At 34.1% G+C, this 14,000-nt stretch overlaps 2 protein-coding genes across 5 annotated transcripts in view; both read right to left on the reverse strand.

The window, feature by feature from the left end:
* LOC134527781 (solute carrier family 35 member E1 homolog) overlaps positions 1-14,000 on the reverse strand; it is a 308,654-nt gene that overhangs the window by 261,845 nt on the left and 32,809 nt on the right. The window lies entirely within an intron of this gene.
* The window catches only part of LOC134527780 (probable phosphoserine aminotransferase), a 44,985-nt gene that overhangs the window by 6,468 nt on the left and 24,517 nt on the right, over positions 1-14,000 (reverse strand). For both annotated transcript variants that reach the window (XM_063360720.1, XM_063360721.1), the window contains exons 3-6: positions 13,001-13,116; positions 8,834-8,995; positions 5,085-5,179; positions 364-533 (exon numbers count right to left, since the gene is read on the reverse strand). In XM_063360720.1, coding sequence (XP_063216790.1) covers positions 364-533; positions 5,085-5,179; positions 8,834-8,995; positions 13,001-13,116 — 543 coding nt within the window. The remainder of the gene's footprint in view (positions 1-363; positions 534-5,084; positions 5,180-8,833; positions 8,996-13,000; positions 13,117-14,000) is intronic.

Genomic DNA, 14,000 nt, shown 5'->3' on the forward strand with positions numbered 1-14,000 from the left:
TGTATCTTCACTGTGGCTGCTAGCTTCCCTTACACCATCCCACGCAACCACTCTAAATCACAGCTTTCTTTGCTTTCTGACCAATGGCTTTTGAACTACAGCCACAAAACTAATTTTTTTTTTCTAAATGCTCCTTGTTTCTGATTTTAAAAAAGGCCACTACTTATAAAAATGTCACCAAAAAATCTCTCATAAATATTGTAAAAAATTACTAATTTAAATAATTTTTAATTTCTGTGTATTTAAATTGTGATTTCCACTCCAAAAAGTATTTTTCATAAACCCATTAAACATTTGGGGTCGCATTATATTCATTCATGTTATTTTTGGGTAAATATGGTATATAAATAGACGAGGACATACACAAAGGTAGGTGGCGTGTTGTAGATGGAATTCTCCTTCGCAGTGATTGTGAAGTTAAAGACACTGGGGCAGATCCCCATTGCTTTGCCCAGGAGATCGTCCCGGACTATGACCACGGTCACGCCCGCTGGTCCGATGTTCTTCTGGGCTGCCGCGAATATCAGCCCAAACTGGAAAACACAGCACACATAGCAGCCTTTTGCTAACTTGAATTTTGTTTTTTGCTTTTTTCACATCTCACTTTAGTTAAATAGCTGTACATTAAATCTATACATAGATAGTTAGAGATATTTTATTTACTTATTTATTTATTTATGTTTGAATGTCTACTTAAATCATGCGGAAATCATCTCTGAAAATGTTCAAGCTTTCTATAATAAATATCAGCATTTTCCAGTGAATATTAGATCTATTTAGTGCTAAGTTTTATCTTGCTTATTACATATCAAAATGACAGTGAGATACTCCATGTTTGATAACTAGATACCTGTGATATTATGTTGAATAGATAGTATTAAGTATCAAACTAAACCTAAAATAGCTACTCTATTTATATTTAGGGACAAGATTTATGGTGGATCCCAAAAAGACAAATACAAAACTGAAACATGCCAATGCACCATGAAATTCCAAAATGCAGGTTAATACAACATTTAACACACAGAAGCTGGTCAACTCATGAAATTAAACTGAATTAAAAAACAAAATTTAACTCAAATTTTCATTCATTCGACTTTCGTTCCATTAATGAGATTACTCCTACCAAATGCAGTATAACGAGAGCTACAATGTTTACACATCCAAAAGTATTACGGAAAATTTTAACTAGGGATGGGAAAACTGATTCCTAATTTCATCGATACCTACCAATTCTACTTTAATAATCAATAATCGAGAATTGGTGATAAAAGTCGATTCCCACATGTAGCAAAAAAAAATCATTTCACAACATTCAAATCTGTCAGATACAATTATTTAACGACTCGTTGAGTGGGGTTATGACTGACTAGACGCATATATAACACAGTCATATTTCCCCAAATAAACAATATCTAAAACTTGGGTCAATGTTATACACAAGTCAAAGTACAAAAATTATTTATAAAAAAATTATTACTGAGTATTAGCCTACGTTTCAGCTGAAAAAATATCCTAAACAAATGCAATTGAAGAATATTAATTTTATTTTCAAACATGTAGGGCCTATGCTGGGACTTACGCAAAATAAAGGTGGTCGCTATTTTTCCCTTTCGTTTCTTAAACGAAAAGGTAATTCACGTCTCCATTTCCATTGTCGAAACACAAAAACAATGAGTTTTGTTACCTACAAAAACTCGGAAACTTCTGGATAAGCAGATGCCCTGCCACGAAAAACATTTGTTTTTAGGCACAATTTGAAGCTTTTATTTTTGCACCACTCATGAACATATTACCCATTAACGGTAAAATTTCTGGCAGCCACTCGTTAACCGATTTCGTCTTTACACTACAGTGCACAGTGATAAACAAAATGCCAGAAACCGTGTTTGCAACTTCTCTGATAATCATTGATTTTAGTCAGACTGTTTTAGATTATCGATTCGTAGAAACATTTTTGGTCATGTAGTAATGGCATAAAATATTTTACCAGTTTTCATACCTCTTCGAAATATAATAAATACATTTACTGCTAAAATACCAAGAATTATTGATACTGTGGTTGGTAGCAATTGTTCGAACAATTGCTCTGGCTACGAAGACGTGAATCTTAGGTTATGTAGATGTGTGGTTTAATTGCATATGCTTAGCAGTACAAAACAAACGGTTTTTGTTTCAGATAGTGATACGTCCACTTGAGAATGATAATAAATTAATGTTAATTTTTATGTAAATAAGCATTAATTTTTATGTGATTAGCAAGTTTCCTTACGAATATGTTGAGCGAAGTGTGGAAGCATTTTGTGATTGATTCTGCAAATTCCGATAATGCGATTTGTCAAGTATGTGACGTTAAATTTTCTCGTTGGGGGAAATCTAAAACTACTTCCAATTTAAAAAAAACACTTGGAGAAACACAAGATGAATTTACAAAATGAGAAAAAAAAGGAAAGTTGAGTTGGCCGAAAATGATCCACACAAAGTTATCATGACTAACACAGAATCCTGTGTTAATTCGTGCAACGAAACTTCATCTTTAGTCGTTTAGATAAGAGGTGGGACGATACCACACTTTCAATACTCGATTCTGTATTGTTTTTTCAGTTCGATACTTTCGATACTTCGATACTCCAGGGAAAAATATTTTCCCATTAAGTAACAATTATTACAAATAACATAAATTAGTTTTAAACTATATAAATTCAATCTATCATACCAGCATTATGTCAGATTAAACTTAAATACATAATGTGTAAATAATTGCATTATATTAATGAAAGATATGAATTCATCATTATATACACATATAATAAAACCACCAGAAATGTAAAATACAGTCCATAATCAAGTAAAGCTGACATGAGAAACAGTGGCCTTACAAAATGTTTGAAGTCCTTTCGTGGTGGGGGGGGGGGGGGGGGGGGGAAAGGTCACCAAGCCTAAATTAGAAATAAAAAAATTAGGCTATTGTAAATAGAAAATCAGAAATTTTTGCTTGTTTGTTTCATTTTACAAACAACTTTATGCAACAGAACATTTTTCAATAAAATTTTAACTTGAGAAACGTAAAATACAAAACAATCCAATTGTAAGAAAACAATAACAAACAAGTATATTCAGTTCAAAGATTAATGAATGCATAAAATATGATATCCGTGCCTTGGTAAAGCACGTGCACCATTTTCATAATCATTGCTAGTTTGCGCCACTAGTCTCGCTTGGTGCTGGCCGTAGATGCTACCAGCGAAGTGCACAGTCTTCCAGATACTATCCATATCTATTGTGCGATAAAGTTATTTTCTTACATTTGAAAAGGTAAACAATGAACGTTTTTCAAAATAAGAGCATTTATTAAAACGTAATTTATCAGGAGGAATATATCTAACAAAACGTTTTCTGAATTTTAGGCCTTTTCCGCTTCGTAAAAACGTATTAAACGGGAAATTAATGATTTTATAAGTGTATGTTCCGGGAAAGTAAACCATTGTAAATATAGTAGTACTTTCAGCGGGACCAAAATTAATCGGCGTATGACACGGGAAAATGTATGAAACGGGAACGTATCATCGAGGTTCTACTGTAGTTGTATTTTGTACGATGGCGACTCAAAACTTAATTCAATACAAATGAACAAGCATTCCAGTATCGAAAAAATGTATCGAACTTACAGTTTCGATACTTGATACTTTGCGATACCGTCAAGTATCGAAGGTATCGAGGTATCGAAAATCCCATCACTAGTTCAGATCCACAGAAAGTGCGGATTCTTGTATTTTTAAACAAGAATTTGTAGAGTACAACACTTTCACTTGCTAGTTCTCTAGTTGTTGCTTAATTTTGTTACCGTTTCATTTCACAAATTTTTTAGTTAATTTGTACCCTTCTCTAAGTTAGGCAAGTTGTATGAACGAAAATAATTTATACTGCTCAAGGAAAGCCTAAAATATTTTTTATATAGTTTATTCTGTATTACAAAACACATTTTAGATTAGTTTGACCCCTTTGACATATGAGCCATTAACTTCTAATGATGTAAACATTTATATGAGTTAATGTTAATAACTTAGTTGTGTACTCAAATTTGATAAATATGAATTTATGATGTATGCTACATCATATATGTATTGAAAGCTGAAAAAAAAAATGTTGCAAATAGAATTTGAATTATTTAATATTAAGTTAACTAGGTGAGTATTGAGTATTGAGAATCAAAGGATTTTTTAAGGAATCGCTAATCGGGTATCGGAATCGAAAATTTTGGAATCGTCCCATCCCTAATTTTAACATCTTGTCTGCTGAATACTTCACCACCTTCATGACAAACATAATTTATTTAAATAAAACCAATAATATCAAAATATTATAACATTTTCAAAACAAAATTGAGTTAAAAATGAAACCATAAAATCTTGTCTCTAGTTATAATAGAAGAACAATCATGTATTTTCTTGCCCATGCATGCTGAGCTTTCCAGCACCTACTGAGTCTGATCAGCTGTCTCTTAAAATTATTTGTACCAGGCATGTCTTGAACATAATTGCTGGACCAATAATAGTAAATTATACATTTTAGTGTTTGACAAATTAACCAACTTCATTAATGTAAAAATGAATTAGTAAAAAAAAATGCAAGACCCAAAAAAAAGTGCAATTAATTATTTCCTTTCCATCTGGTCTACAAATATTGGTACAAACTTTGTGGTAAATAAATTACAAACTTTATCTTAAATAGTTTATTTTCATGATTTTAGTAGCTTTGGTTTAATTGCAATGGATATAAAATCTTGCCCCGACTAATTCTATATTATGTTTGATTTTGTATATTACATTAATTTGTTTAGGAACTTGATTTATACACATTATTAAGGCATAATAAACAATAATGCTTGTTCTAGTATGGAGTGTACTGAAGGTATTAAGGCTGAAAACAGTATGAAGTACTAAGTATCTTCAGCATGGCATCCCATTAACTCTGATTTTTACTTGAATCTGATATTAGTAAATCGGTCTGTAGAAATAAAACAAGGAAAAACAAAAAAAATATAAGAAAATCAAATTATATATAAAAAAAATCAAAACTTTTACCTTAGACACATCCACTGGATGAGACAAAAAATTTGACGACATGTCACAAACTAAAGGCACGCCTTTAGTGTCTGGAATGAACGGAAACTCTATGCCTAAAAAATAAAAAAAATAAAAAATAATAAGACCAGTAGAAGTTATTCAATTCCATAAAAAAAATAAAGCATTAAAAAATTAGACTAATTTGTAATATACACTCAACTATGCACATTCAACCAGAGATACAATGAACACAACCAAACCTATCCTATTATTTACAGCTAAGATCTATGTTAAATACATCAACACTAGAGTCCCGTTATAGCGAGGTGTCACGGTTCCGGGTTTGATCCTCGCTATAACCGAATTGGACAGATTTTGGCCCCCAAAAAATAAAAATTAACCGAAAATAGCATAAAAATTGTGTTTAAACCAGTATCATTAGAAAATAACAGGTTATATTAACGAAATCTTAATTTCTGTGAGCAGATGTGTGAATTCTCTTTAAAACGATACCCCACAAGTACGGATGCAATCACCGATTGCGTCAAAATAACAAGAATACCCTACCACGCCACGTAAGTATAGCATCTCAGCCCGCAATCGATTACTCGACTTGGCCCGCGGCCGACGCAGCATTTTCCTGCTATCTATTGTCGACGCGGGCTGTCTGCTGGCGGCCATGTTGGTTCGGGATGTTGCTAACAGGTGGCGCTAGTGTAGCGCGAGGATTTAATTCCTTACAAAAAAGCAGGAGTGCTGCAACGCACGTACGCCTTAAACAAATTAGTCGCTGGAAAACTATATTTTTTCATTTCAAGAAACCTTTCAACTTTTTTAGAAAATAAATTTGGGATTAAACTCAAACCATCACCACCCCCTTCCCGGACAGATACCCCAACAACTGACCGAAACAAAAGTTACAAGATAACTGTCCTAGCTATTCGGAAATTAATACATAGTAAAATTAATAATGTGACGTGTTTGTAAATGTGTCATGACTGAAATAATTCCAAACAAGTTGATAAATATATTTGTGTATTATTAACGCGATCAATTAGCAACAAGTATAAAGACGTCTCTGACGTTTTTGGCCTAACATAGTTATAATATACAATGTTATTATTCATTAATGAAAATGTCCCAACAAATTAATTAAGAGCATTTATATTTAAAAAAAAAAATGCGCACTGTTGTTTAATGGCGAGAAAAAATGGATTTTGTCTGTTTTATAAATAATAAAAAATGTATATTCAAAGGCTTGGTTTATTCGAGTCGAGCATACTTTGGCCTTGAAGCCAAGCGGAAGTTTGATAAAAGAAAGAAAGGACGGGATTCTATTTTTAAAGCCACGCACTTAGGTGGCGAGTGCAAGGCTGAAGAATGTGATAGGTGTCAACGGCAAGACGTCTAGTGGCGAGCAAGAGGGATGAAGCTAAAGCAGACAAATAACCAAAATCACGCCGTAAATTCCTCAAAAATACCTCGTTATAGCAGTGTTCTCGCTATTACCGTGCTCGCTATAACGGGATTCTCCTGTATATACATTAATTCTTAAAATTATAATTCAATAAAATGCTGTATTTAATTTCATAAAAATTTTGAAATAATTTTTTTGTTCCATAGCTAAGATTTGATTAAAATTTTATGTGAATTAAATTGATCCCCAATACCAACAAAAATGAAACAAAAACAAAAAACTTCAAATTCTTAGTATAGTCAGTTCTGTATAAACCTTATCTTTACAGCAATTCAACAAATCAATCTTCTGTGTTCTTATATATTTTCAAAAAAACACAATTGAAGAAGAGCACTTGGACTTAGTAATAGGTTATTCATAAAGACACCAGAAAGCCCATCGAATACACAGGTCATCTTAATAGGTTGCAGGGATAAAAATGAAAAGACCTTTTTTTGACCTTCTTTTCATGATGTCCATGATTACAGATTAACTGAAGTATACATACAAATACCTGCCCTTTATTAATTTTTATCTGCACCTTTAGTAAAATAAGTTTCTCCCCCTCCCCAAGCCGCAAGCCTCGGTGATAAAGTGGTAATGTCCCTCCCCGCCCATTAAGAAGGTATAGGTTCAGCAATGGGTTATCCTGTCAATGCTCTTATTCTCATATCGTAAGCCTTTATCGTCTGACAGAAGATCATTTTTTAGATTCCTACAGTTGGGTATAACATGTACAAATTTGCTTCTGATGTCTAATTTTCAAAATATTTTTTCATAAAAACATCCAATCAACCAAATAACCAAAATTGAATATGACAGCTGAAGCAAAGCCTTAGAGGGCCAGGTGTATCTTTTTAGTGAGACGAGATGATAGAATGAGTTTTGAGCATTAACCATGTAGCGGTTTGAACTGTGCGCGCCGCATCGGCCTCCGGCACTCCGCTCCCCTCCTCCTTCTCCCTCCTTTTCCCCCCTCCTAGTGGTTGTTCTATGTCTACTCGTTCACCCCCCCCCCCCTCCTTGATTGGCGCATGCGCGCGCTGCGGCGCGATCTTATAAATTGAGCTGCAACCATGTCAGGAGCATCTTTCTTGCTTCTGGTTTTAGTCAGGCTCGGTTGTCAGCAGTAGCTTATCTGTTGTAATCTACTAGCATGTAGTCCGTTAGGTTCAGTTTGAACTACGTGGGTGTGCGACCTCAGGGGAAAATGTAAGTTGGTTTGAGTTGTGTGTGAGGTGGTGGCCCTTACCTTAATGTAGAGTCATTTATTCTTGAATTGGTTTGTCTAAATTCCTTTTCGGCCGCCACCTTGAAAATTGTTTAGTTTGGATTAATGCATTAACGTAACTTCACTGTCAACTTCGTTTTTATTGGTAACTGTCTCCCCCTGAGACATCGTCGCACGTATTTGATTATTTCTTATTAATGTAAATTTGTTCTGTAATTGTAACTGCACTTTGCAGTAGTTTTGTAAAACGTAAATAATGTAACGTCTTTCTTTAATTGTTACTGCACTTCGCAGTAGTTTTGTAAAACGTAAATAATGTAACTTCTTTCTTTAATTGTTTAATTGTAACTGCACCTTGCAGTAGTTTGTAAAACGTAAAATGTCTGAATTTAACTGCATACTTGGCACTGCTTTTGCTTCGCGTCAACTGCGCGTTGTATGATGGGATCGCTTACGGTGTAGCCAGCTTACCTTCGAAGCTAGTTGTTAACAAGCCCGTTTAGTCTAAAATCATTGTTTTTGATTTTTGTATTTAGCCTTGCCTGAATTGTATTCACTTAACCTCATCAGTAACCTAATGTTATGATTTGATGTTTGAATAAAATGTCTGTGTACCTGATACCATTTACCTTGCATACCTAATCTGCTCCATTCACGTAAACCCCAGTCCATGCCAGGTTCTGGCCTCCCTTCACGTTTACTAAAAGGACAACCACCCTTTTCAACCATAACATTATTATGACAGAGAAATGAAGATAAGGTGTATTTAAAGTCCTTTGTGTAATTTCAAGAATCTGTACTAATCATGTATAAAAATAAAATTATTCTAAAACAAGAGTTTTAGCCATTTTTCCTTTACTAAAAATACAGTTTCAAGACAATATACGACCAAACAACCACTCATCTGCCCTCAGCACATTCTTAAATGCTTTTTGTAATAGACACCACTGAAATATCTTGAGCAGTTTTCAAACCACGTAGTTCCATCAGAAGCTCTGCACACCTCACGTGTGCCCAGGTTGGCGGGGCTCTCAAGCCCGTAGCTGATTCAACCGAACACACCACCCAGCTGTGGCTCACCGTGAATGGTTTCATTGGCGCAGTAGTAGACGTAAGAGCTGCTGGGGTCCAGGGTCCACTCCGAGGGGTCCGGCACGCCGATGTGCTTGTCCGTCTTCGGGAACACGAGGTTCACTCGGCAGTACTTCTCAGCTTCCTTGGCCGCCTTCGCCGACCACGAGCCTGTGCAGTACTCAAAATAAGGCAGAACCCTGTTTCCTAAGGACAAGAGAAAACATTTACATGCAGGAAAATGTTATCAGAAAGAACTAAATTTTAGGACCCACAAGCCATAAAAAAATTAAAACTTCATAATCACTATCAATTATTTATTACAATTATTTGCCTGGAACCAAACCCAAAATCTAATTGCCATGATAATAGAATACTTCCAATTAATTAACTATAGTGGCACTTCCTAACCCAGCATTCTCTGGTTTTGCAGTCTGTAATGCAGCACTGATCAATCAAGCTGTTGCTTTCAGATTATTCTAGTACGTGAAAAAAAAAGGGGGGGGGGGGGGAGATGGGGGTGGATCGTGGCATTTGAAATCCCATCACAAATGGAAGAAAAAACATAAAAATTGATTAAAGCAATTTTTTTTATAGCTAACAATGATAAATTTGTTGGAGATGTAGTGTCACTACCCTCAATATATAAAACCCACAAAAAATATAACTGAAAAATTTAAGTGATTTTAAAAACTGCCAGTGTTTTAGAATGTATTTGGTAACCAGGCCCCCACAACTCAAATAGGGAAACAAATGCCTTACCGAAAAACTCCGAAGTTTAGGTTCTACAGTCTTGCAACCTTCGTAATACAAACAAACCTCCTACATTTAAATAATGTAATAATACCACAAGGTTTTGACTGCTATTATTATAATTTAACTATGTAAGTTTTCATTATTATTTTAATTTAACAATTTTGAATATTTAATTGTATTATGAAGGTGTCAGCGAGGTGGAGCTTAAGTTTTCAAAATGGTTGCCCTTTAATGGTGAGGTGGTACAATTTTAGGCTAATACATAATAAATCATGCTTGATACATTTTTGAAGTATTGGTATTTTGTTTAAAATTCCTAAATGAAAGTATTATACTGCAATTGCATGTCCATAAACATGGGTTGCTTCTACTTCAGGAGAAAGTGCTGAGATAATACACATATTTAAATTTCCACTTAAAAGAAACAGGTATGTGTTTTTTGCTCGTAATTGAAACCAAGGAAACAGTAATATTAGAATGTTATTAAGAAGGTTGTATGGTAGTTTATTTAAGAGTGATTACATTCCAGTTATTTGAAGGATAAGCATATTTTAGGTAAATTTCCGCCGGGCCGGCTTCCTAGATAAGCATGTAGGCTGTTTATAAACAAATTTTTTTTATTGAAGAAAACAAAACTATATATTTTTATTGTTGTCCCAAAGATCAAAGTGAGGGGCTAAGGTGTGTAAGAAATGGCTTAACATGATTTTTCCAGTGTAAGGCCTTGTTAATAACCCCAAAGTCAATGTATGTGTGTCCGAATGTAACTCTAAACTAGAGTGTGACTATCATTTGGAACACCATCAGCAAAACTATCACTGATATGACCAAAATAATTTAGTTTGAATAAAAATTATATTCCTGATATAGATTTTAGACTCCCTTGGTTTTTTGTTTACATTAAGATAAATATTAGGTGCTTAATTTGTGAGAAAATGATATGAAAATAACTATAACATGTAATTTTCTGTAAAACACAGCATTAAAGTTCTGTCTTCGAACAGTTAAAGCCAACCAGTATATACATTAATCATTACTAGGGATGGTGATTTATAGTTTTTGCTAAATAGATGCTAAAATATGCTAAATTATATTTTTTCCGCTATAAAATGCTAAATCTAGACTATTCCGAGATAAATGCGAAATCAAGGTAAAAAACGTAGATTCGTCTTCACTCTACACAATTTATTTACCGATTGTATTTTGTTTCAGTTCAGTATCAAAAGAAACCATCATTTTATGGCGTATTCAGCACAAGTATATTATTGTCACGTCATTCACAACTACTATTGTTCGTAAATATTGAATGTAGAATGGCCATCCGTGCCTCGCGATTGTAAACAAAGCAAAGAACAACTAGCTGGAAGATTGTCCGTCATCTTGCAGAGTACAAGTTTTTAGGCCACCATATTGCGACATCTCTGCTTCGTTGCGCTAACAATTGTAAGTCCCATTTTCTGGCTGTGTTTCATGTGAAAGCCGCGTTCTTGTGTAGTCTGTGGAATGTTGCGTGTTTACAAATACGTGCATACTCGTGAATGTGTTGTATACTGTTATTTCTCGTGGTAAAAATGGGATGAAACGTCATTTCCATTCGCAATCGCATAAATGAATACAAAAGTGAACAGTTATAGGAAAGTGATACGAATATTTTAATGCGCAATTTATGTAATCGCCATCTGGAATGGAAAAAAAAAAATTTACTTGAAAAGCACATTAAATCTAAAGGAACTTCAGACTGCAAAAAAAAAAAAAAAAAAAAAAAAAAAAAAAAGATTCACAGAGAAGGCGGTAAAACGGCAAGCAGCGGTTTCTTTTTTTAAAAATATACTTTTCTTCAGTAATGTAAAATGAGAGAATTGGCTAAATTGTGTTTTTTAAATGCTACAAAATGCTAAATTTCAAATTCAAAATGCTAAATGTCATTATTTTAAATGCTATAAATCACCATCTCTAACCATTACAAATTATACTTTATAACAGAACCATCAACTACTTCAATAAGTATGACAGTTTCCTTTCTTTACCAGGTAGTAAAATAACAAAAAAAGTGTAGCATCCTTTAATTCAATTATTTATGATTTCAAAAGCTTATAAACTTGTTTGTAGTTATATGTTGTGCAGTTTTGTTTTCTATTGTCAAGTCTTAATTTTCTTGTACTTGTTTCTAGGTGTATGTTTTTTTTTTTTTTTTTTTGTGTTTTTGTATTGTGCCACCGACCAAAGTATCTAGCAGGAAGTAGGCATGCCTGAATAATTATAATAAATAAGAAGTAAATAAATAATATTAGTGAGAGATTTTGAGAAATGTATTTTACCTTTAAGAATTTTAATATTTCAATAAAGTTCTTTCATATATTAAAGTTGCTTGCCTAACCTAACCGACCTTTCACCCCATGTATTATTTTCTTTATTTTACAGAACCGGCTACTCTGTATTATTACCCTAAAAACAATATTTATATGATGGATTTAATTTTTAATATATATTTTCTTTATAAATTTTTTGTTGTGTTTCAGCAGTTAAACCTGTAATACTTTCTTTGTCGTAAGTGTCTTACATGGATACAGAAAAGTGGCAACTCTTCCCTTTATAAAATTCCTGCAGACAAAATAAGTGGAAAACGCTATTTATGTAGACTACATTTTTTCAACAGTCAATATTTCAGCAAATTCAGGAACAGACTCATCGTAAATGCTGGCTGGTGGGAAAGTTAGTCCCGTTTTGAAGCTGGATGATAGTTTGTTGCGCCACTTCAAAAATTTAGGCCTGATTCCTTGTTGTTGTTTTTTGTTTTGGTCAAAATTCAGTCGTATTTACCATTGTATGGTATTGTTTTCTGGGGTATGTCTGTCCACCTTCTCAAATTAAAATAAATTCTAATAAAATTTTGATTTTAGTTTTAATTTGAAGCCTCTGAAAATGGATATGCACACAAATTTTTCTAATACTTAACTGTCACTTAGTGTTTATGCTTAGGTTTTTGCGATAACACTAATTTGATTGTGCTCTCCTGTATTATTTTTTATGTTCAAAAAACATGCAGCTAGTAAACTATATTATGATTTCAACAACAAAATTACTTATCTTCTTGCAATAGGCTAATGAAAATTGCTTGCTGGCCAAGTGCTAAAAGTTCAGCACTACTTGGTGTTTCTGGTTCCTTTAATGAATTTCAACAGGGAGATTAAATGCATTTTTAGGCCTATGTATGCAATGCACATTAACATGGTGGATTATCAGCGATTTTGTATTATCTGCTGTATTCTGAGTTCAATAATCCAGCAAAACTACAACTCTGGCACTGCCATGTCCTGACCATGCTTCATGGAAGAGCTTTTACTGTACTACTGAAAGCATAACATCTAAGTTCTAAGGTATTGCCCATGAATAAATTACGCCTGAGTGCACTTTTCCTACCTGTCACCATGTAGTCCGCACAGCCGTTCTCGGATGCGAGGTTCATCGCCACCGCGGCAAAAAGCCCAGTCCCTCCGCCCTGCATGAATAGCGTTTTGTAGTTATCAGGAATGTGGCTAAAAAAAACTCAATTAGTGTTACAATACCAAACATAAAAAATTACCCACCTTAATTGTTTTACAGTATTACCCTCTTAAACTCGTTCTAACATGCCATTTTCAGGAGCACAAAAATAACATAAATAAAGGTGAAACTCAAAAATCTAGACTTGCTGAACATGCCTGGTACAATAGTAGCCATAGAATTCTCTGGAACAATGCTGCACCACTCATACAGGAAGAACACCCAATTAAAAGGAAACTTAAGGAATCAGCATTTATTGTCAGCAAAAGCAATATCAGTCAACAAAGTATTGAATTAAAAATTATATGGATACCTTTGATTAAAAATGAAACCAATTAACTACAGAAATCAGTTACAAACTAGTCAACCTCACAGTAATAAATCCAGCCAATAATATCACTCCTCTTGTGCGCGACCAATCAGGATAGCTCTCGCCTCCCATTGACAGTGCAAGAAGAGGAGCCCAAACACATAAAAACCCAATATTTTCCAGTGTCCAATATCAGTCTGTTTGTGCCTGAGGACGGGAACAGATGTCAGTTCCCGAAACGTCGCAACTGCTGTCATTGGAAACTTCTGTGTTCGTCAGTGCTGTCGTCGTTGTGTTGTCCATTGTACTCGTTTATTGTTCATCGTTGTGTTTATGTGTTTGCTGCGTAGTCCAGGTTTGCTTACTGCTTGCATCCAGTCTGTCTCGTCGTTGTTAGCTCACTATGTTCGTCTATGTTGTTATATTATTTTTCTTGACTAAGTTCCCTACATGGAATTCTTGTGCTGTTTGGTTTTTAAAGGTTAAATATTTTTGTCTGTTCTGTCGTCGTCGTGTTGTCCGTAATACTTGTTAATTTTCCTCGCTGTTTAATTTTTTTTTAGACTA

The sequence above is a fragment of the Bacillus rossius genome, chromosome 1 (assembly GCF_032445375.1).
Source record: "Bacillus rossius redtenbacheri isolate Brsri chromosome 1, Brsri_v3, whole genome shotgun sequence".
In the NCBI taxonomy this organism is placed as follows: Eukaryota; Metazoa; Arthropoda; class Insecta; order Phasmatodea; family Bacillidae; genus Bacillus; species Bacillus rossius.